Genomic DNA, 25,025 nt, shown 5'->3' on the forward strand with positions numbered 1-25,025 from the left:
GACTTCCAGTTTTTGACAACTACAAAGAGTGCTGCTATATTTTTGTACATGTGGGACCCTTTCCCATTTTTATGATGTCTTGGGGATACAGTCCTAGTAGTGATATTGCTGGGTCAAAGGGTATGCACATTTTTGTAGCCCTTTGGGCATAGTTCCAAACCACTCTCCAGAATGGTTGGATGAACTCACAGCTCCACCAGCAATCAATTAGTATTCCAACTCTCCCACATCCTCTCCAACATTTATCATTTTCTTGTTCTGTCATGTTTGCCAATCTTTTGGTATGATGTGGTACCTCAGAGTTGTTTTGATTTGCATCTCTCTAATCAAAAGTGATTTAGAGCATTTTTTCATATGATTATAGATATCTTTAATTTCTTCCTCTGAAAATTGCTTGTTCATATTCTTTGACCATTTATCAATTGGGGAATGACTTGTATAGTTATACATTTGAGTCAGTTCTCTATATATTCTAGAAATGAGGCCTTTATCCCTGAGATTAGCTGTAAAAATTCTTTCCTAATTTACTACATTCCTCTGAATTTTGGTTGCATTGGGTTTGGTTGTGCAAAAATTTTTCAGTTTAATGTAATCAAAATTATCCATCTTGCGTTTCACAATGCTTTCTATCTCTTCTTTACTAAAAAATTCTTCCCTTCTTCATAAATCTGATAAATACACTATTCCTTGCTCTTCCAGTTTGTCCATGGTATCAATCTTTACACCTAAATCCTGTACCCATTTGGACTTTATTCTTGTGTACAGTGTCAGACATGGGTCTATGCCTAGTTTCCACCACACTGTAATCCAGTTTTCCCAGCAATTTTTATCAAAAGGGAATTATTTTCTTCGGTTAGCACTTGGCCAATTCTATTTTTAAGGAGTTGTTTTCTTTAGTGGATTTTTTTCCATTTGACCAATTCTATTTTTTTAAACAGTAGTTTTCTTCAGTCAATTTGTGTGTATCCTTTCCCAAGCTGTTGCCTCTTTTATCATATTCTCTTGCATAACTCTCGTTTCTTTTCCCATTTTTTCTACCTCTCTTATTTGATTTTTTAAATTCTTTTTGAGCTCCTCCAAGAGGACTTTTTGAGCTTGAGGTCAATTCATATTCCTCTTTGAGGCTTCACATGCAGGCATTTTGAGATTGCTGTCCCCTTTTGAGTTTGTGTTTTGGTCTTCCCTGTTGCCATAATAGTTTTCTACGATCAGGACTCTTTTTTTAAATTTTTTGTTCATTTCCTAGCCTGTTTTGTGACTTTGAAAATTGAGTTTTGCTCCTGGAGCATTAGGGTCAGACATCTGGTCACTGGCTTTCTGCACTGGGGCCTCCTGGACTGGTGGCTTGCCCACTACATTAGGGTGGTCCAGTCTAGCTATTCCTATTGTGCCCAGAGTTCCAAGGATGGCACTTAACCTGTTGTACTAGGGCTGGTCTGCTATGCCTCTGACCTTCTGAGCCAGTACCATGGTGTTTCAGTTGCTGATCTGTGCTGTGGCTAAGAGCTTCCTTCAGGCTTGCCAGGACATTGCCTGCATTGAGTTGCACTCCCCTTTTATTCAAGTGAGATTGGCCTTTCCTCAAGTCCTAAGTTATTGTGAGCTCAAAAATTGTTTCATTCCATCTTTTTGTGAGTTCTGTTGCTCCAGAATGGATTTAGATGCTTTGATTTAATGTTATTTATTAGGGAAACTGGGGAGAGCTCAGACAACTTCCTAGCTTTTCTCCACCATTTTGACTCTACCTCTCACTAACTCCATTTCATGGACAGACCATTAGTTTCAACTTGGAGAGCCCTTAGCCCTTAAATACTAGACCTGAAGTTGGATTCCAGGAGGGTTACCATTCCATGGGCTATACTGCCCTGCTGAGGTCAGACATGGAAATGTCTCTAGGAAGGAGCAGTGTTAACTGGATGATAGCCTTCTACCCTGCCCCAAACCACACACACACACACACACACACACACACACACACACCCACCACCTTAACAACTCCCATGTCTATAATGTTTTACATTTTATAAATGACTTTCCTCACAATTGTGAAATATTCCTGCAAATTCTATTGTTTCCATTATTTATCTGAGCCAAGAGTCTCAAAAAGACGAAGTGATTGGCCCTGAATCTCACTGTTAATAAATTTCAGAACTAGATTCTAACTCAGATTTCCTGAATCTAAGGTCCTCTATTTCTCCACTACACCACCATTGCCTCTCATCTTCCATTTCCACTAGTGGATGTAAATGATGCAAGACCCTTTCTCTTTTTCTGACTGGCCTCCTCCCTCACTAGCATTTCTTAGTAGCTTTCAAGATATTATGATGCCTTCTACTCCCAAGCATCTTTCTCTAGGGACAAGAAACCAAAAGAAAGCTCAGTTGGTAAAATTCTGATAATCAGCATCCAATTGGATCAGACCACAAATTCTTATCATCACTTACTTCTCCAATTCTGAATTATTCTTAGTGGGGTTGGCAGGGGCTAGAACTCATTACTGATGCAGTATATACCGTGAACCATGACTGCTACAAATATTCATCAATCCCTCCCATTCAACAATGATGGCAGAAGGGATAGAAACATAGGCTACTCAGAAGTATCACTTTTATCATTAAAACTTTTCTTCAAGAGGCAAGCAACATGGCGAGCGCCAATATCACAAGAAATTAAATATCTTACCAGGAAGTGACCAGTTATCGGCATAATGGTAATATCAGAAATTATTATATCTATAAGTAGTCAGAACACTGGCCAATTGCAGCAAAGGCCAACATTAATAGTAATTAGGATTAGTGATTACATTGAGGAACAATTTATTCATTGAGGAACAAATTAATAATTGAGAAACAAATCAGTGATTACATAGGGCAACTCTGATCTATTCACCCAAGCAGATGTGGCAGAGGTGACCCCAGAGAGCTGGGCATTTGATCAGGCACCCTGAGAATGGACACACACATTGATCTCTTCCCAAAGGACAGATGTTTCCCTTTACTAGGTTGATGAAGCACTTTCTGATTCTTTGGTGTGTCCTTGTGGCTGAGAGTTGTGTCAAGATGACTATCAATATTCTTTTTTTAAAAAAAAGAACTGTAAAAGGACACAGACACTGATCTTAATTCTTGCCATTTCCTTCAGAAATGTAATTAATGTAAAACAATCACTGAGGCCAATAGCCAGAAAAACCTTACTCTCCTTGCCAAGCAGAGATATAAAAGGGTGATGCAGGCTTAGAATATAAATGCATTTGTAAAGTAAAATGGGGGAGACTAAGGGCAGGTATTGACTCCCAAAACAGTAGAGTGCAGTGAAGGCAAAACAAATCTTCATAATATTTGATGTAACAGCCCACCCAGTTATATTGTTCCAAGAGCATTATTAAAGGCAAGAGGGCAATTAAGAATAGATAGAAATGCTATCAAAGTTTTCAACATTTCATGCTAAATCACTAATAATTAGAGAAATACAAATTAAAACAACTCTGAAGTACTACTTCACTTAGCTCAGATTGGCTAAGATGGCAGAAAAGGAAAATAACAAATGCTAGAGGGGACATAGAAAAATAGGTCCACCAATGCACTGTTGTGGAGCCATGAACTCACCCAACTATTTGGAAGAACAATTTTGAACTATGCCCAAAGGGTTTTAAAACTGTGTATACCCTTTGATTCAGCAATACAATTACATCTATATTCTAAGGAGATCAAAGAAAAAGGAAAAGGACCTACATTTACAAAAATATTGATAGCAATTCATTTTGTGGGGGCAAAGGACTGGAAACTGAGGGGATGCCAATCAATTGGGTTATGGTGGACCAAGTTATGGTATTTGAATGTGACAGAATACTATTGTGCTATAAGAAAAGGTGACACAAATGGCTTTAGAAAATCTGAGATTTGTATGAACTGATGCAGAGTGAACTAAGTAGGAACAAGAGAATAGTCTATACAGTAAGGACAATAATGTAGAGATAAGCAACTGTGAAAGACTTGTTGGATCCAGTCAATACAATGGTCCATAACAACTACAAAGGGCTGATGATGGAAAATGATATTCACCTCTGATGGTTTCAGAGTGCAGACTGAAGCACATTTTTATTTCCTTTCTTTATTTTCCTTTTCCTTTTTGGAGCATAATGGCAAAAGAAACTATGGTTTGCATAATGTCCTATATATAATAAGTATCCTATTTCTTGCCTTCTCAGCAGGTAGGGGGTATAGATGAACAGAGGGTGAGAGCTTGGAAGTGAAAAAAAGTAAATAAAAATCAGGAAAAAATTTTCAACGTTTCTATTACTTATTTTTGTTATCAGTGACTATAGAAGCACCACATTTGAATCCTTAGCACCTCAGTCAATCCCAGATGATCAGTAATAGGAGGAAGTCATAATGACCTTTAAGACTAGTTTGGGAAAAGATCACGTATGCATAGAAGAAAAACATGCAGGAAGTGACACACTCTTGAAAGCACTGAGGGATCATTTTACAAGATATCTCAGGAAGAGATTCTAAAGAATTGCAAAATTCATAGACAATATTATTGCACCCCAAAAGGCAATTGACAGGACAACAACTAGTAATCCATATGTCTAGGATTGTATGTATGTATATGTATGTGTGCCTCTGCGTGTAAGTATCCATGCATATATGCACATATGTCTGTGTGTAGGTATGTATATTTACATATACACAGACACATATGTATGTCTGTGTTCATATGTATACATACACATCTAGGTGGCATGGTGGAGAGAGTGCCAGACCTGGAATCAGGAACACCTGAGTTCAAATCCACCCTCAGACAGTTACTAGGTATATGACCCTGGGCAAGTCACTCAAACCTGTTTGCCTCAGTTTCCTCATCTGTAAAATGAGCTGAAACAGGAATGGCAAACCGCTCCAATATGTTTGCCAGGGATCACAAAGAGTCAGATGCAACTGAAACAATTGAATAACAACATATATATACACATATGTATTAGATTTAAAGGCAGCTAGCAAAGTGGTGAAGTAGATCAGACAGAGAGTCAGGAAGACCTTAGTTCAGACACAATCTTGGATATATTCAGAATGTGACTCTGGGCAAGTCATTTAAACTGCTTCCTGCCTTAGTTTCCTCATCTGTAAAATGACAATAACCTTGCCAAGGTTATTGAAAATATGAAGATTTGTTTTTGCCTTCACTGCACTCTACTGTTTTGGGAGTCAATACCTGCCCTTAGTCTCCCCCATTTTACTTTACAAATGCATTTACATTCTAAGCCTGCATTACCCTGTACGTCTCTGCTTGGCAAGGAGAGTAAACCTTGTTTCTCAAACCTTAAATATAAACTGAATAAATGCTAGCTATTATTATTACTTTAGAGATCATTTCCCAACCTCCTCATTTTACTATAAAGAAACTGAACCTCAGAGAGGTCTGGTGACTTGCCCAGGATCTCACAACCAGCAAGTTTTTGAAGAAAATTTGAACCCATGTTCCTGACTTCAAGTCCAAAACTCTATCCACCATGGCATGCTGCCTCTATAAAATCTTTATGAGAATGATCTATATATGTGCTGAGAAAATGCTTGTTAAAGATATAGGAAAGGAATAAGCAGACTTTCATAGCCAATTTTCTATAGCTGATCATGTCTCTACATTCATGCAATTTGTTTAAAAGATCTGGAGAATATAAGGCTCTACTGCAATTGTTATTTGTCTATTACAAAAAGTCATTTAACTCAGGAGAGTGAATATAAACTTAAAAACCCTCTTCCATGTGAAGTCTGTGAATCTGATAAAGTCACATGCCAAAATTGTACAAGATTACTTGGTAGATGCAGAGGGATTATGTTCGATAATCCCATACTAACGTTTACATCGTTCTTTAAGGTTTGCAGACTCTTTACAAATGTTATCTCATTTGGTCCTCATGACAACCCTGGGAAGTAGGGTTATACAGCCCCAGTTATACAGATGAGAAAACAGACTGAGAAAGGTTAAATGATTTACCTAAGATCCCACAGCTAGTAAAATTCTGAGGTTAGATTTGAACCCAGGTGTATTCCTGGCTCCAAGCTTAGTACCCTATCCACTTCACTTATGATGTTAAACTCAAATAGAAATGGATCCCTGCGGGAAATGGGGAGAGGAGGAGAAAATTGACTTAGAAAACCAAACAACCTATGGGTTATGAATTTGAGACCTCTGCACTACATCATGCTTCATCTTCAGTTAAAGTGGCCAAAGACCCAAAAGACAGGGAGAGATTCAAGGTGAACGTAAGTAGGCTGATTCCCAAAGATGACTTACATGCACGGAGCAATGTAAGGATATCAGGACGTTCAGGAAGCATACGATTATAAAAGAAGGTGGATGATCATGGATAATAGAAGGAGGATCTGAATGCTTTTCTGATCCCCATACAATATAAAAATGCCTCAAGGAAGGAGTCTAAAATCCTCTGTGAAGACTCTGTGGGAAAAAATGGACAACAATAGCACAGAATGAGATGTTTTGGGTAGGTTTCAATCTGTCCTGTTGGAAGGAATAACCGTGGTGGTGAGATACAAATTTGTTACACAGTTTCCTCCCCTCCTGAGGTTTGTGATGGTGATGATGAAATGTATGTAGTGGTGAGCCCCACAGCTTTTCTAGCTTTGCTGGTGGTATCTGTACATGAAATAGAATGTGGCTATTTAAGTAAAAGAGCAATAACCTCCCTTTGGGGGCTTAGTTTTGTCTCTGTGTCTCTTACTCACTCAAAATTCATCTAGATGGAAGAGCAAGAAGGACTTAGAATGGAAAAAAAAAAAACCCGAAACAAAACTAGGGAATCTGAACTCCAGAGCTCTTTAGTAGTTATTAGGCAAATAGCCCTTATGTAGGTAATTAGCAGATAGTTACCCTAGCATTCAGAGATTAAAATCAGAAGGTATATAGAATGCTCAGCTCAAACTAGAGTTAGGTCACCCATGGATTGAGACTTCAAGACCGGAGACTAGGAAGTTAAATTCAAAGAGAAAAAAAAACTTGATCATAAGGAAATTGACTTAAGGACTTAACTAAGAATGTATCTGTTCTTGGTGTTCAAGACTGTCCTGAGGGAGTAGGAATTTCCCATTAGAGATGAGGGAACTTCTAATTATTCTGAAGGGAACAAGGCAGTTCATCCGTAAGAATGAAAAAAGTAAAAAAGGTTTATTTTTTTCACAATGTAAATCCTGATCTTATGGCTAAGAGTGACTGCTTTCCTAAAAGAGCTATGAAAAAGCCTCTGGCTTTGGAGCTAAAAAGAGACTGGAGGACTCCACTCTTACGAGAAAACATACTGAAGCTATGCTAGCAGTATAGAAAAGAAGGGCAAAGCCAGAAGCTGGAAGCAAAGAGTTCAGTAAACGTGTGCCCACTAGGGCCATGTCAGTAGTACCTAGCAAAAACAATATGGAGTAGCATCCTTGGAGCCATATCCAGCAGAGACCGTTGGAGAACAGACTGATAGTGCAAAGACATCACCAGAAGATTTCAGTGGCCCCAAGGGGAGCCAGATATAAATTGCTTCTCCATGACTGATTTATGGCTATATGTATTCACTAGATATGTCCTACTCCCAACATAAACTTTGACCACATATGTTTCCTATGTGTGTTCTCTATGCATGTTCCCTATATATTTATATTCTCCCCACTAAAGTATATTTGTGGGAGATGATTTCTCAGGTTTATATGGGAACTGTTTTATTGCTCTTTTTCTTATCATGCTTTGTCCCAATTATATCCTCTAGCCAACTATTAAAGGTCAGCACATCAGTGGGTGTTTGTGAACTAGTTTTAATGGATGTGAAATCCACAGAGAACCTAAAACCTTGGCAAGCCGTCTCTGGAGAACCTGCCCCAAAGACTGGAGAGTGCTAACAATGCCAATATTAATGGTTTCCACTTTTTTATTTAAGTATTTTATTTTGTCCAATTACATGTAAAGACAATTTCAAGATCCAACTTTTGAAAGATTTTGAGTTCCAAATTTTTCTCTTCCCCTTCCCAAGAGGGCAAGCAATCTGATATAGGTTACACATGTGCAATCATGTAAAACGTTTCCACATTAGTCATGTTGTAAAAGAGGAAACAGAGCAAAAGAAAAGAATCCCCACAGAAACAACCAAAAAAGTGAAAATAGTATGCTTCTATCTGCACTCAGACTCATCAGTCTCCTCTTTGGATATAGATAGGATTTTCCATGAGTCCTTTGGAATTGTCTTGGACCATTGTATTTGGGGGAAAAGCTAAGACAATCATAACCGATCATCGTACAATGTTGCTGTTACTATGTAGAATGTTCTGGTTCTGCTCACTCCCCTCAGCATCAGTTCATGTAAGTCTTTCCGGGTTTTTCTGAAATCTGAATGGCTTCCACTTTTAATAGTACTTTACATTTGTAGAGCAGTTTTCTCACAAACCTATAACATAGTTGGGCAAGTACTATTATACCCAGACCACTGAGGAAGAAATTGAAACCTAGAAAAGGGAAGTGACCGAAAGTCACACAGCTTTACGAAGCAGGTTTGTCCTTCAAAGAAACTGTGGTTGAACCTTTTTCTCATGTAAAGTTTGTTTCTGGAAAGCCCCTGGATCTGAGGCAAATGCCAAGACATGCATTCTCCAGGAGGTGCAGCTCCAATCTGTGTGTCTGGAGCTCCTTGGACTAAATTACAGAGCTGAGTTCCAGGCCTCTGAAGGACAGGCTATGTCTCAGGATAAGGGCATAGCTTAGCCATGGCATCTTCCAGAAGGACTGAAAATAGCTCATATTCTCAGAAGAGATACTTAAGGTTGGTCTGTGACTTGAAAGAGTCAGGAAATCAAACAAATTCAATTTGACAAATGCATTAAGCTTACATCATAATGGAAAGAGTTGTGGACTTGAGGTCAGGAGATTTGAATTTGAATCCTGGCTGTTGCTTTGACCTTAAGCAAGGAACTACACTTTTCTGAGCTGTAGTTTCCTCTTCTGTAATATCCAAAGCACCAATCACACAGGGTTATGGTGAAGAAGGCACTTTGTAAACAATCAAGCACTCTTCAAAAATGTGAGTTATTATTAGCCTCAGTATGAGCAACAACCATTTATAAGGGCTGAGGATATACTGATTAAATAAGGTAATGATCTCTGTCCTCTAGAATGGTCTAATAGAGGAATGAAAACTGTATGTATAATGAAAGTTAGAATGTGATTAAGGAGAAGGGGAGGGCCAGATAGCATGCTTTGAGAGATTCAAGAAAGCTACGAGGGCATGGAGGAAAGGATCAAAGATTTCATGGAAGACGTAACATTTGATCTGGGTGTTGAAGGAAGGGAAATATTTCAACAGGTTTAACAGTCCTCAGGAATGTTGACAGGAAGGTGGATAGAGGGAGGGGTGGGAGCCCCTTCCAGGCCTGGGGAAGATGGGAGAGAGCAGGACCAGAGTTGAGCCCCTAGAGGAGGAGAGGACACTGGGCTCTGAAAGGTGAGAAGGCTCCTTCTAAGACCATGTGCCTGTCTAGGTCAAAACATCTGCTCCCTTCCTCCCAGGAAAGGAAAGAGAAAGATAGTTCCTGAGGGTGAAATTTGTCAAGTGATTGCCCAAGAGATGATTTGAAGTCTGTGTAAGCAGTGAGTAGGTAGAAGGTTCTCAGGTGTCATAGAATGTAAGAGACCTTAGCTATCACTAGTCTCCTCTCCTCCACCCCACAGGAAGGAGATGTGAAGTTTAAGCAGCCAGTGGCAGAGTGGGACTAAAACCTAGGTCAGCCAATTGTCCACAGTCAAACACAAACTGAAGTTTCAGAGAAAGCTAGCTGGGGTCATGGGAATCAACTAGGGATTAAAGTAAGACCTGAAGCAGTCTACTATAATGTAAAGATGGCTGGATATAAGGAAAACTTGGTTTTACTACTGACCCACTGCGTCACCTTGTCTGTCACCAAACCTCTGCTTCTTTGTTTCCTCATCTGTCAAGTAGGAATCATCATCATCATATTAATAATCATACCTGCCTTAAATAACTCTCTGGGCTAGGTCACAGGAGATTATGGATAGGAAAGCCTTTGCAGAGCTTATAAATGGGGAACATTATCATCTGGGCCCTCGGAGGACTCTCCCTTTGTTTCCTTCTGCCCCACTCCCACCAGAGGGTAGCAAGACTCCTTTGCTCTGTCAGTGAAGGAACATAGACAATGTGGTACACTAATTTGGCTGTACAACCAAGAATGCAAGACTATGTTTTAAGAGACCCTGGTCCTCATCCACAATTGTCTACTTACTTCTTCTCTGACTCAGGGCAAATTTGATAGGATAAACATGAAGGAGAGGTCTAAAAGAGTGGTAGGAGAGATTTGGAAAAGCTTCAGAGTGAGGTTGATGCCTGTGCTGTGCCTTGAAGGATAAACAGGATTTCCAGAGGCCCAGATGTGGAGGGAAGGCCATGGTAGGTATGGCACTAGGTGTCGCTATGAAACTGGAGAGTCAGGCACCTGGGTCACAAAACAACAGGAACAGGTTAGGTTTGAAGTTGGATGAGGCTGACTGAATGCCCCAGGTTCATAATTATTCTGCCTTTGGGAAGATAATTATGAGACATATGAGTGGTTAATTATTATTTCCCCAATTAAAAGGAGAAAACTCTCTGATGATGGGCCTATAAACCAGTAGTAGCCCAACTCTGTGTTAGGAAAGGTCACTTCTGTGTCATAAGTCACAAAGGGACACAAGGAAAGGCACGCATCAGATGAGTAAATTGGAGGTCCTTATAAGAAATGAGAAGAGATCAACTGGATGCAATCTTTAACAGAATATATATATATGCATATATATAATATATACATATGTAGATATGTAAATCTATATATGTTTAAACATATGTAGAAACTGGTGGCCAGCGTCATTCAGCTGGGGAAGTCATTAAGGTAGGGGAAGGAGATGAGGACCGCCATGTTCTTTCTTCTCCACATTCCCTACAACACAATTACATCTGATTTCTTTCTTCTCAGCATTTCAGCCACCAAAACAAGCTGCCTCCAAACAGTCTTATACCTTGCTACTTCCTCATTTAGCTTTGGCCTCTCCATCTCTCTAAGGGAGAGGGTGGAGGAGAGAAACTAAAAACTACTGTCACAGTGACCACTGTGCTACCACTCCACTTGGATGAAGAATACTAATAATAGTCCTTCAAGGTTTGCAAAGTTCTTCACAAACATAATTTCATTTTATCTTCTTAACAACCCTGGGAGCATTTTACAAATAAGAAACTCAGAAAAATACACTCCAGGAAAATAATCTGGAAGACAATTTGGAATGATTTGAGAAAAGTGACTAAAATGTTCCTGCTCTTTGACCCAGAGAGCTTGCTGCTTTGGCATATGCCCCAAGGAGAACGTAGATAGAAAGAAAGGTCCTATATATACTGAAATATGCATAACGTATTTTTTCAGCTCCCTATTCATTTACACTCTTGTTCTGTCCTTTTCAGACCAAAGATAATCTCCATAGCAGAGAAAACAGAAGAAAAGTAAGTAATTAGTAATAGATATGGGACTGTCACTCAGTGAATAATGGTGGAGTTGGAGGGGGAGGGTATATATAATAGACTTGGGACTCATCTGCGTAGATCTGACAACTGAAACCATGGGAGAGCATGAGATTAGCAAGGGGGAGAGTACAGAAAAAGAACAGACTCTGGGGGACCTACCCCACACTTCAAGGACAGGGAGATGAGGAAAGCAATAGAGAATTTTGCTCGTTTCAATGTTCGTGTTTCTTGAGGAAATTTTTCCCTCCTCTTCTCATAGCCTTCTAATCACTAGTCTCCAAGAAGGGACTGTTTAAGGCTTCTGCGAGGCAGAAGTACCCAAGCAGAAGGTTATGAGCAAAAATAAAATCATTTCTGAGGACACTGAGTCCCTGATCTGGCTCCCTATAGCCTGGGTAGGACTGGCCTCATCTTCATTCATTCCTCCCCACACATCCCAGTCAGCCCTCCACACTTCCACTTCCTCTATTCAGAACTTTTTCATACTTTGAAGCTCAGCACTGTTCTAGCCTCTGCCAAGGAACCTTTCCTGCTCACCATAGCCCCAGGTAATCTCTGAATGCTGTCTGCTATGCGTTACCTGGCACTATGAATTATCTTTCATCTAGAACTAAAATGTGAATTCTTTGCAAGCAGAGAATAGAATTCCTTTCTCTTCTATACTGTACAGGCTTTAACACAGTCTGGGAGCACACAGGAGGCATATATGTATAACTCTATGTGTATAAATATCAATACAGTTATGCCTTCCACATCGCAGGATTTTTTGACCTTCTCTTTGTACTAGAGAAGTGTGAATTTTTTTCTTTTTATTTTATGTGGTATTTACAGTACTTTATTGTAAAATTTGGGTTAAGTATTTGGTCATAAATTCTATGGTGTCTCCTGGCTTTCCTGTGGAAAATTCCCCAAAAATTCCTGTTTAATTTCTTATGCCAATTTGTGACGTATTGACACTTCAATGGGGAAAGTCATGATTTAGAAGGGATAACTGTATACATATTACATGTATGTACATATTTATTTAATAGAATTGTCAATAGACAAATAGTCCAAAATGTACTGCATTCAGTTAGTTTGGATGTGATGACCTCCATACTAATCCCACCTCCTCCTCTGAGCCTGGAAGAGGAGATGGTTGAAGACATTGAAAGGGGAAGAGGAGCTGGGGGGAGAAGCAAGGAATCATGGGGGGGGGTGATAGAGAGGGCCTCAATCTTTTTAAGCAAAGTAGGAAGAAGTTGAGTCATCTGCTGTGAGGAAAAAAGAAAATGGATATAGGGGGGTGGAGAGAGAAAGGATTTGGAACAGCTGTTCTGACGAATATGCTTTGCAAACTGGCAAGTGCTGTAATGTGAACTATTATTACTGGGGCCCAGAGATGGCAAAAGGCCAGATTCCTAGCTAGTGTGGTGTAGGGGAAAGAATACCAGATTTGGAGCAAAAGACTTGGTTTACAATTCTAATTTTATCATTTATTAGTAGCACCTAATATCTTTGGGCTCCAGATTCCTCAGCCTTAAAATGAATGGATTGTATCAGATTGAAAAAATTGACCAAAAAAGACAAAATGATAAATGCTAGAGGAGCTGTGGGAAAACAGGTACATTAATACACTGTTGGCGGAACTACAAAGTGGTCCAGCCATTCTGGGAAGTAATCTGAGACTATGTCCCAAAAAGATATTAAACTTTTTATATCCTTTGGGGCAGTGATATTGCTACTAGGTCAATACCAAAGAGATCAAAGAATGAAGAAAATGATCCATATGTACAAAAATATTTATAACAGCTCTTTATTGTGTGGTGGCATGGAACCTGCCCATTAATTGGAAAGTGACTGAACAAGTTATGGCATCTGAATATAATGGAATATTATTGTGTTGTGAGAACTAATAAAGAGGATGGTTTCAGAAAAACCTAGGAAGACTTGTACGAACTGAGGCAAAATAAGGTGAGCAGAACATGGAGAACAATTTATGCAGTAACAATAAAAAAAAACCCCACAAAAAAACTCCACACTTTTAAAAGACTGAGGAACTCTGATAAACATAATAACCAATACCAATTCCAGAGAATTTATGATGAAACATGATACCCATCTCCTGCCGGAAAACTGATGGACACAGAGTGAAGACTGAGACATTTTTTTAGACATGGCCAATGTAGGAATTTGTTTTGCTTGATTATACACGTTTATAATGAGTTTTTTTGTTCTTGCTTTCTCAATGTGTGAGAGGAGAGGAGAGAGGGAAGGGAGGGAGAGAAGTTAGATCACGGCGAAAATAAAATTTAATTAAAAAATGAATGGTTTGACCATTTGAGTGGTGGGGACTGAGAAGCCTGAGTGATGGGGCTAACAGATATATATATATGTATGTATGTATGTATATATTAGGAGATGACAGCTCACCTAAATGCCCTTCTAAGTCTGTAATAACCACCCTGGAGTCTTCAGTCCCTTTAGCCATTGCCAAACTTTTTCTGACTTTAGAATCAGAGGAGAGATTTGCTGTGGGGAAGGAAAAAAACAAACCCTGATATAAGAAAAGTCAGTCTCATCTTATTCTTTTTGCTTCAGACCAAACTGGACTATTTGATGTCCTCTGTATATGCCTTGAGCTTTCCTGCTCAAACTTTTGTGTCCCTTTAAAAAGGATATTTCTCACCTAGCTATTCTTTAGTCTGATTATGAGGTGGAATATCTGATACCACATGGTTAACAATGACTCTTATCTAAATTCAAACAAAGCTAAGGATGTTTTATCCTGTCATATTTGGTATAATCATATCCTTGTTTTTTCTTTTTATAGCAAGTTTCTATAATCAGGGCAAGTGGTCGGTAAAAGATATGAGCATGATCTAAGTATGTGAGATCTTGCTGTTTTCAACCTGAATGTGTAGTCATTCTACATCTCAAAAACTGGGTAAATTAGTACTTGGGCTTGTCATCAGTCTGTCTGTATAGTCATATAAAAAATTAAATCCCTGGAAAAGAACATTCTTTCTGAATGATATGGGAATAATTAGACAAAGGAAAAAGAAGTTTGTGAAACAAAGGCGCAATCATCATGTTAATCATTATCCCATAGACTAAGACCAGGATGCATCTGAGCTACTATAATAAAATGTGCTTAAGATCTGAGCTATTAAGCCTAAAATTATATTACTTTTTACATCTAAACAACTTAGTAAATGAGTATTAGACCGAGTCATCTGCCCATTAATTAGTTACTTAAAGTGTCCTCCCAGTCTTTTATTTTGATTGGAGTAAAGTTAACCTCTTATAAACAAATTTGTTTGTGTAACTACCGAACCCAGAAATACCAAAAACTTGTGGTTTCATGGTGTGTGGTGGGGGCATTGTCTCAAAGAATTCAGTCAGACCACCTCTAATCCAAGTACAGGCATTTACTGAGGATTGAAGCCCCTTAGAAGTGAGCCAGGTTCCAGGAGGAACCCTGACTTAGTGAGACAACACAGGCAAATGTATACTGTAATGATGCTGATTGTACAACAGAAATTATGAATATTAAAAAGGCAAGAGGGGTTTGCTAAGGGATTGGGCGATAGGAGAGGAGTCCTGTCTATGGTTCAGAGGTCAAACATCTGGGTTTTGTTTTCTGATTGACTAGCTATTGTAGTCCTGTCTCAGGTTAAATGGATGATGTGATTATGGTTGAGTACAAGAACACACCTGTTCAAATATGTGAATTGAATCTGGGAACAGCGTCTAGCTAGGGGCCATGGCTGTATTGAGTCTGGGGCCCTCTGGTGTGGTTAAAGTCAGATTGTGTGGTTAAATCAGGGCATGCCTGCTGTTCAGTGGGGCCCATAAGAAAGTTAGAATATTAGGGCTGGGGACAACTTTATTAGGATTCCATCACTGGTAGACTAAGGCCATTACTGATAAGGGTTCTTGTTCATATAAGGGCATAAAAAAAGCCATCTTGAGTTGAGGTTCTTCAGACTTGGAGAATGTCACAAGGCCATGCAACTTCTTGTCCTAGTTTCTAGATATGTTTCCATATAGAATTCAAAACAGTACCTCTACCTGAGCTGATCAATGGATCCATATGGAGTGGATCCTTTCTATTCTAGGGGGTATACACAAACCTCCTTTTGTTAACTGTTGGATGCCCCAATGGATGACTGTCACATTTCATCCCAATTTTTTGTTGTGCAGTCACTTTCAGTCCTGTCCAACTCTTTTTGACCCGATTTGGGGTTTTCTGGGCAGAGACACTGGAGGTTTGCCAGTTCCTTCTCCAGCTCATTTTACAGGTGAGGAAATAGAGGCAAACAGGGTTAGGTGACTTGCCCAGCATCACACACTGAGTTAGTGTCTGAGGCCAGATTTGAACTGGGGAAAGGAGTCTTCCTGACTCCAGGCCCCACACTCCATGTACTATGGCGCCATCTAGCCGCCTCCGTTCATTTCAATATTGGACCTAAATGATTAGGAAAAGGGCTGTCAGAAACTTGTTCTCCATGGCCACAGACAGCAGAATTGGGAACATTGGGTAGAAGGTACAGAGACAGAGACTTAATGAAAGGAAAAATTTCTTAACAATTATGTGTAAATGCACTACCTTGGGCCTCACTAAGAAGGCTTCAAGCAAAGAATGGGGGACTGTATTGCTGTTTGGGATATAGTAGAAGGGACTCATCCCAGTCCAGACTGGACTCCAGGGACTCTTCCAACAGCGAGATCCTATTCTATTCCAATCTCTCCTGACCTTGACTTTGCTTACTAGGTTCCAGATAATATTCCAAGTGCTGGGGATACAAAGAAAGCACAAACATTCCCAACCTTCAAGGATCATCCTTAACGCATCCTCCCAGCTCCTAACCCTTCTCCTCTGAAACTCAACTCTGGTCTATCCTGACCTCATTCTCAGACCCTTAGGCACTGGGGGAAGGAAAATACAAGGACCCCAGCCTGGGAGAGGGCTAGCCCTTTCCTCTCACCACCCCCACTCTTCTACTCTGCCCTATTCAGAGTACACACATCAAAGTTCCATGTATATAGAACCACACATCTTATCTATAATTTTTGCAAACTTTTTGTTCTTTGAATCAGAGTATAGACCTTTGGAGCTTTGAGAGACCCTAGAAGTGATTTTGTCCAAAACCCTCATTTTACAGAGACCAGACTTGGTACTGGGGTAGGGTGGTGTATTTAAGAACTCAGTCTAGCCTTTCTATCAGTCTTTAAAAAAAAAAAAAGTTTGGATACTTTTCACTTTTACATCATTTTTTCACCTTAAATTTACATTTTTATATGTTTATATGTTCCTCCCCCTTCCCTATGTATCAAGTTTCTACTAGTAACAAAGAAAAAGAGAGAAAAAAGGAGTACGGTAAAACTAGCCAAGTCTCACCGCAGAAGTGATAATAATGACAGTTACCATTTACAGAGCCCTCCCTCTGTGCCAGGCACAAACTTGACAATTAATGATTCCCTCCTTTGATCCTCACAACGACCTTGGGAGGGATTATTGTCCCCATTCTACAGAGCAGGAAACTAAGGCTCACAGAGGTGCCACGTCTTGCCCAGGGTCGTCAAGCTGGATTTGAACTCTGGTCTTTCTGACTCCAACCCCAAAGCTCTGCCCACTGTGCCACCCAGCTGCTCCTGAACAGGACATGTTCCGCTCCTGTCGTCCCCATCTCTCCAAGGAAGGGAGGGAGGTGCCTGTCGTACGGCAAAGCCAAATGCAGGTGGCTGTGGTCCCGCTGTTGGACAGAAGGGGAAACTGAGGCACAGGTTTTTCTTTTTGCTACCAGATGACCAGTAGCTCGTCTGAGGCTGCAGGACGAAGCGGACGCCCGGGTCGGGTCTCCAGACTCCCAACACGGGGGATTTCTCCCGGACTCACGGGGCGGTGGGCGGATGGCCCATTTCCCAGACGGGCCCCCGAGCCCGCCGGCCCTTCGCTGGGTCCCGGGCCCCCGGGCCCCCTCCCCGGGCGCCGCGCCCCGCCGCGTAGCCCAGGCTGCCCCAGGACGCGCTCCCGCGTCGGGCTCGGTGCGCCCAGCACAGGTGGCACCGCAGCCGCCGGCCCGCGGGGGCTGAATTTTCCCCGGTGCCCGCGGGGCGGGGGCGCGCGGGGGCGGGCAGGGCAGGGCAGGGGGCGGGGCCTGGCGGGCGGAAGTGGCCCCGGGCGGGGGCAGCGGCGGTCGGCCGGCACCGGCCGCGGCGATGGGAGCCCGGGGCAGAAGCGGCGGCGCCCGGAGCGCGGGAGGCTGGAGGCCGGACCCGCTGGCCGGATAGAGCGGGGCCGAGCCGGCGGAGCCATGGGCCGGGCCGGGGGCGCGGCGGGGCCGCTGGCGTGGCTGCTTGTCCTCTGCCTCGGCCCCTCGGCCGGCGCCACCGCCGCGGTCCCCGCCGGCAACGCGAGCGGCGGCGGCCCCGGTGAGTGGGGGAGCGAGGCGCGATTCCCAGGCCGGGCCCGGGGCTGCCGGCCGGGGGGCTCCCGGGGCTGCGGGCGGGGGCTGCCCGGGCCGGGACCGAGCCGAGCCGGCGGCCGGCGGCGCTGGACGAGCGCTGGCCGCCCCATTGTGACTCGACCCATCACCGTGTATGCGCTCATGGGGCCCGTGCACCTGCTCCTTCCCGGGCCGAGGAGCGTCCGCCCGCGGCGCCAGGCCGGGCCGGGCCGGGCCGGGCCGGGGCATCCCCTGGCCCGGGGAGAGCGAGCTTGGAATGTCCCAGCCTGCCGCTCCTGCCTCTGACCCGCTGTGTGACCTTGGGCAAGTCACTTCCCCTCCCGGGCCTCAGGAAAGCGAGGGAGGGGGTAAGGCCGGACTGGATGGAGGGGGCAGTGGTCCATTCATTCCCTTGGAAAGTTCTTCCTGGATGGGGGAGGGGGGAGTCGTCAGGACTTATGGTGAGGAAGGCAGGCTCCTAATTGTGGTAGAGTAGGGGTACGGGGGCGTTCTCCCGGGGCAGGGATCGTGCCTCGAAGCTGGTCTCCGACGAAGGCTCTGGCCGGGGATTTGGCAGGTCCAGAGGACCTGAAAAGTTCCTGGAATAGGACCGAGGGAGCTGAGTCAACCAACCAGCAAGCATTTATTAAGCACCTATTGTGTGTGCCAACCACTGTGCTAAAACCCTGGACCCGAGGGACCTCTGGAGCGGGTCCAGAGGAGTGTCAGATCTCTTCCAGGCCAGAGGCTATTGTAAGTCGTGTGTAGGTACTGCCATTTGGCATTCCACCAGGCTGTGGCGAGCCCTCCATCCCCCTTAAAAATCTAACTCTTTTCAAGGTGGCCTTGCGGAGTGATGCCAGCTTTGGACTGGAGGTAAGCTTCTTCGGTGGTCCTTGACTTGGTGTAGTTTTGAGGTAAAGCCAAGAGGAGTGAAGACAGACAACAGGCTGAGCTTAGGAGTGTCTTGCAAGTTTGTAGGTGCCTAATAAATGTTTAAATTAATTGGGTAATGATTTCTTGATTGAACTCCCGGAGGGCTGGATTCTGGAATAGAATTCCGGAGATTGAAGTGCTGGGCTGACTTCCTTCTTTGGACCAGGATGTGGAGGTACTGACAATCTTGAGTTGGGGTGGGGCTGTGACCTTTGAGACTTTTCTGTTTTCTGCCTGACAGAGTCCTATTAACAGAGCACTTACCGGGATTGGGGAGGGGACTGGATTGTAAACTTCAGAAGTGACCTGGAGAAATGATCTGTTTTCCTTTCTCAACCCTCTAGAAGTTGCTGGGGACCTCAGATAGACCCCAGGGAGACTTTTGGCCATTTCTTGACTTCCCTTTAGCTGTCTTCTCTTTTTCCTGTAAGGTATTGCTTCAAGGGATGGGGAAGCCACACTACAAAATTAAGTGGCAACTGTTTTTTTTGTTTTTTGTTTTTGGTGGAGGGGAATCTTATTTCAGCTTTCAAATTGGACAGAAAACTAAAATGGCCTAGTGGGAGGTGTGTTGGCTTGACAATGCAACGATTTATTAAGCACCTGCTCTATATTTATTCAAGTCACAGTCAGTGGGGTTTCAGAGGCAGAAATAAAAAAAACTGTTCCTATGAGTGGTACAACATATACAGAGATAAGTAAACACAAAATTGAGGAAGAAGAGAAGACTGACAGCTAGGGAGATTAGGCAAGGCTGAGCTTTACAGAAAGCTAAGGATTTTAAGAGACTGAGGTGAGGAGGTAGGAAGTATGATCTAGGCATGAATGAATGAAACAAGCACTTAATAAATTCTTACTAAGCACTTTTCTAAATACTGGGAATGCAAACAGAATAGGAAGACAGTCCCAGCTCTCAAGGACTTACATTCTCACGAGTAAAAACACCTACGGGAATGTTTCAACTACAAATTAGATGGAAAAGTCCCATGGTCCTAGAGTAGTGGCAAAACAGATCAGTGTTAGTTACTCTTCCTTAATGATAAAATCACACCCAATTTCTTATGTGAAGTCATTGGATGGTGCCAAGGACTCTTAACTAAGACAGGAACTTTCTTTTCTGGGTCTTGAGTAGCTGTGCCTGTAACACTTGCAGGAGCAGCTTCCAGGCTACATCTCCGAATGGACTACCTCCCAGGATAATGGCTGAGGGCATTGGGAAGCATTGTTATTCCCAAGGCTCTCAGGCTTCGGGTCCTGGGTCATCTCCCCAAAAGTCAGAAGGGAGGTGATGGTGGTTTGACCTTCCAGACATGTTGCTGCCTCCTGTCTTCCCTCAAGGGTACCTTGCTGCCTAGGCTGGCTTGCCTTCCTTGTGTGTGACAGTTAATTGGGAAGGCTGGTTCCTTCTCTGAGGGAGCAATTTCCCCAAATGATGATCATAGGGGCTGAACTGGAAGCAGGATGGGGGTGCTGCCACTCCCAGGGCTCCTGTGCTTCTGCCTGTTGGTGGTCATCTGTTGCTTGTGGTGATGAGGAAGTTAGACCCCCCTCTCTACAACAGCTTATCCCCTCAATGATAACCATGGAGTCTGGAGGCTTGCTTTGGGGGGCACTGCTGTTTCCGATGGTTTTGGGTACAGGCTGTTCCCATCAGGGTCTGAGGGGAGATGATGGTCAAGGCAGTGGTGGTGGTGGTTTTGGCTTACCTGGCACATGCTGCCTTCAGGTTCTTCATCAAGGTGCCTGTCATGGGGACCAAGTTGTGTGAAGGTAGGAGAAGAATGCTGAGTTTAGGTAACTTGTAAAACAGTTGATTAGAATCCAGAGTTTGTAAAAGGGAATAATGTCAAATAAGTATAGAAGGGTATAGTCTGGAGCCAGATTTTTGTAGAGAGCTTTAAATCATAGGCTAAAAACGTTTGTATTTTGTTCTAGCAGAAATAGAAAGCCTCTAGAGTTTTTTGAGCAGGGAAAGACGTGCTTTAGTATTATTTTGACAGCTATGTGTTTGGATGGGGAGGGGGACCCTGGAAGTAGGTAGAGCAATCTGGCTGTTGATGGATGTTTAGAGGTTGTTCGAGAAGTGCAGATGTCAAAGAAGAGAAAGTTTAAAAAAAAAAATAAAAAGAATATGTTTTGATACCCCTACCAGAGGTGGATCAGTGCTTTGGAGTAGTTTATTTTCAACTGTCCCCTTGGCTTCTCTGAAATATTTCTTCTGAGCTCCTGTTTCTTCCAGGAGTCTATGCCTTCTAAGTTTGCACTGTTTGGAATGAAGGTCTGTTTTTCTTCTCTGAGTATTGAATTCCTGATTTAATTGCTTCACCACCAGTTTCCCCCACTTCTCCCTTCTACCCTCCTACCTCAGGACTAAAGACCTAAGTAGTTGGGTTATTGCTACCCTGTTCACCTCTGTCCCAGAGTGACCCCTCCAACTGGGCTATTCCTTATCCTTTGTCTCACCTTCTCTCTCCCACCTCCAACAGTAAGTCTCTGCTCCCTCACCTCCAAATCACATTCCAGACTTGCTCTTGGAACAAGGCCAGCCGAGCCTCAGGAGAATCTCAGGCCCTCTTGGATTCTACCTGTGCCTGCCAGTTGGGTTGTAAGCACAGAGAGATTATTATTTTCCTTGACCTTAGTTCTTTCTATCCAGCTATGGCCTAATACATAGACTGGGGGCAGAAGCAGGCCAGAGACTTACCTGAGACTGATGTTTTGAATGGAAGCTGGGAGGATTTCCAGACCAGAACTTCTGACCCCTCAGTTTACTGCCCCTGCTCAGCCCCATGAAGGAATATTTGAGGAGGCAGGCAGGGTAGGAGGTGATTCTGGGGCAGGGTTTTCACCGACAGGCTTATCTTTTCCTGGTGTTTATGAGTGATGGCCTAATGTTATTCAGTGGTCCATGTATCCATCAACCAAAGCGATTCTAATCTGGCTGGAGAACTAGAGGGAGAAACCAGAGGAGTTTTGCGGTTGGGTATTTGATGTTGCTGTACTTGGGCCCAAATCTTACTCCCTGATACAAAAGAAATTTTTGAAGGAGTCACTGAACTTGTCCCCATTTCTGTGTCATCTTTTTCCTGCTAGACTTGCAAGCTCCCCTTTCTGCAGACTGTATCTTCTGTATAATACGCTCTTTAGTGTTTGTTGAATTTGTGGTGGAAAGGGGAGTCTGAGTCACCACCCTCTTGTCTAACTGGGATTTCTAGAGGATGTTTGGAAGAGTGAGTTCCTTGGCATGAAATAGTGCTGTAGAAGTAGATGAGTTTACAAATATTTTCATATTCACACAGTCACCCACACTCCTGGACTCTCTTTGCCACTGGGTGCCCAACTTGTCATCTCTCTGCCTTTCCTTAATCCACAATATCCTGCTCCTCAGACTATTGATGTTTTGCCCCTGTAGCTTTCTTAGGGTGGAGGGTAGGTCAGCCAAGTTTTAATTGCATTTAATTGAAGCTGTCAAGCTGTGGGATTATAACCCTGAGCCATGTCACTGAGCCTTTTTAGTTAAGGCCCCAGGCTTGCTGGTTAGACACCTTGCCTTCTGGGGTCCCAAGGCAGTACAGGCTGGACGTGATTGGAATATCTGTCCAAAGCCCTTAACATTGGCTCACATCCTGGAAGGCATTCTCCAAAGGAAAGCCTACCAAGCTGATCTTTTTGGGGGGATTTATATGAATGAGATGGGAGTGTCAAATCTCAGCCCCCTCTAGGGAGAAGGAATGTCTAAGAAGTAGAAGCTGCTGCTGTAGGTGTCTGGTCTCTTTGGGCAACTTTGGAGAAAATCAAGTCTTATCTGTTTTCTCAGCCAGTGTCCTCAAGGGACTCTTTCCCTCTGCCAGCTGCTTTTCCAGGGACAGCTTTCTGGGACAGTTCCTGTGTCTATTGCTTTAACTTCTTAAGACAGTATGACTACGTTGAAATGTGGCCATTTTTTTAGGGGCTACAGGAAGCCCTGATAAGTCAATGCTACCACTTCGTGTTTACCTACCTTCTACTGTGACTTCTGGTGTTGTAAAAGGGACCATTCACCAAAAAGCTATGCTGGGGTCCCAGGTTTAGTCTGGAGTTGCTGCTGTCAGCCTTGGAGGAGGACCCAGTGACTCTTTCCTTCTGACCCCCTTTGAAAGTATAGCTATATCCTGATGTCTTTATTTTTTTTTCTTCAAACCCTGCCCAATATCTTTAGTGCTGGGAAAATTGAGGTATGATGGAGAGGGTTAGTTCAGATCAACCCGGATTATTCAACAATGCGTTTTTATCTGGGATACTCAGCCGAAGAACCTAACAGCAGGAATTCGCAACATTACAGTCGAGTCAGGTTATAGCATATTAATAACCTCATTGGATTGAATTGAAATACATGCATATTCACTATAACATTACCCTGACCAACCCGTTTCACAATAAACATTTATTTTAGTGCACTCCATGTATGAGAAACAGTACTGAGTATTAGAGATAGATGTGACACAGACCAAATGTTTTGGAGGAGGGAGAGAACCCTTTCAGATATTGGAAATAGGGGAAGAGGTAGAAAACCTTCCTGGAGAAGGGGGAGCTTGAGTTGTACCTTGAAGGAAAGGATATGGATTAGGGATAAGAGGTAGTCCATTCCAAGCATGAAGAAAGACAAAGGAATAGAGAGACCAGTTCATTTTGGCTGGAATGTAGTATACTGAAAGAGGTATACTAGTATGAGAGATGTCTGAAAAAATAGGTTGGAACCCAATTATGGATGACCTTGAATTCCAGGATTCGGAGTTTATTCGTTTGGTTTTTATTGTTCTGTCCTTTCAGACTCTTCATAACACCATTTTGGGGTTTCCTTGGCAAAGATACTAGAATGATTTGCCTTTTCCATCTCCAGCTCATTTTACAGTTAAGGAAACTAAGGCAAACAGGGTTAAGTGACTTGCCCAGGGTCACACAGCCACTAAGTGTTTGAGGCCAGATTTGAATTTAGGAAGACTCCAAGCCCTATACCAGGAGTACGGAACCTGCAGCCTCAGGGCCACATGTGGCCTTCCTTGAGTGCAGCTCTTTGACTGAATCCAAATTTCACAGAACAAATACCCTTCATAAAAGGACTTGTTCTGTAAAATTTAGACTCAGTCAAAAGGCTACACCCAAGGACTTAGAAGATTACATATGACCCCAAGGCCGCAGGTTCCCCACCCCTGCCCTACACTCTATCCACTGCACCACCTTGCTACCCCTCTTTGGCTTTAGGGAATCATTTAGGATTTTTTAGAACCATAACTCAGTCAGAGACTATTATAAGAAAGCTGTTCCCATCCCCCTAAAACTCTGTCATCTGAGTCTTTATTTGTTTCTTTTTTCTTTTTTTGCGGGGTGCAGTGGGGATGATGGATGGAGGGAACAGAAGCTCAATGGGAGAACTTCCTGCCTCCTGGGAGATTCCTCCAGCCTCCCTTTAAGAAAACAGCCTGCCTCAGACCCTCCTGTCTTCTCCATATCATCCTTTCATCTGCACTATTCACTGCTTCCCTAATACAACATCTTCTGCACTTTCTGGCCTTTGTTCTCATTGCCCCTTCCACCTTTACTGCATTCTGTCCTCATTCTGTTTATTGACAGACTTCCCAGCCTCTAAACCTCAATTCAAATGCTGCACACTGCATGAAGCCTTCCCTCATTCCTTCCCTCCTCTCCTCACTAGAGATGATCTCTCCTCAGAAGACCCCGGAGCATTCTGATACCTCTCTTATGTAATTATCACACTGTTTGTATTATGGGTTGCTATAACATGATCTCCAAAGAATTGAAGCTGGGGATCACCCAGAGGGTAATGGAGAAGCATGAAGTAGATGTGAGCAGACTACAGCCTATTTCAAATGAGGAATTATGCCAAAGGTCCTGTAAAGGATGTGATGAGAGACATGTATGACTGGGAAAAAGAGATGAGTTGGCAGTTGACTAGAGGGAGGGAATCATGATAGGCAGCCTGTAGAATGAGAGGAAATCTCCCAAGAATAGGACCCCTTGTGTCAAGGACATGAACAGAAGTGTCTCAGGTTATGTAGATGAGTTATAACTTGGATGGACGAGGTTAATGAGCTTGTCACTGGAAGGAT

At 42.9% G+C, this 25,025-nt stretch overlaps 1 protein-coding gene across 3 annotated transcripts in view; it reads left to right on the plus strand.

The window, feature by feature from the left end:
- The first annotated feature begins 17,740 nt into the window (after positions 1-17,740).
- The window catches only part of PGAP6 (post-GPI attachment to proteins 6), a 29,757-nt gene continuing 22,472 nt past the window's right edge, over positions 17,741-25,025 (plus strand). For 2 of the 3 annotated variants that reach the window (XM_072601788.1, XM_072601808.1), the window contains exon 1: positions 18,122-18,350. In XM_072601788.1, the coding sequence (XP_072457889.1) occupies positions 18,137-18,350 (214 nt within the window). In that variant the 5' untranslated portion in view covers positions 18,122-18,136. Of the gene's footprint in view, positions 17,969-18,121; positions 18,351-25,025 lie in introns of those variants that run through there. The other variant, XM_072601798.1, reaches the window with a different exon arrangement.

Source organism: Notamacropus eugenii, chromosome 1, assembly GCF_028372415.1.
Source record: "Notamacropus eugenii isolate mMacEug1 chromosome 1, mMacEug1.pri_v2, whole genome shotgun sequence".
In the NCBI taxonomy this organism is placed as follows: domain Eukaryota; kingdom Metazoa; phylum Chordata; class Mammalia; order Diprotodontia; family Macropodidae; genus Notamacropus; species Notamacropus eugenii.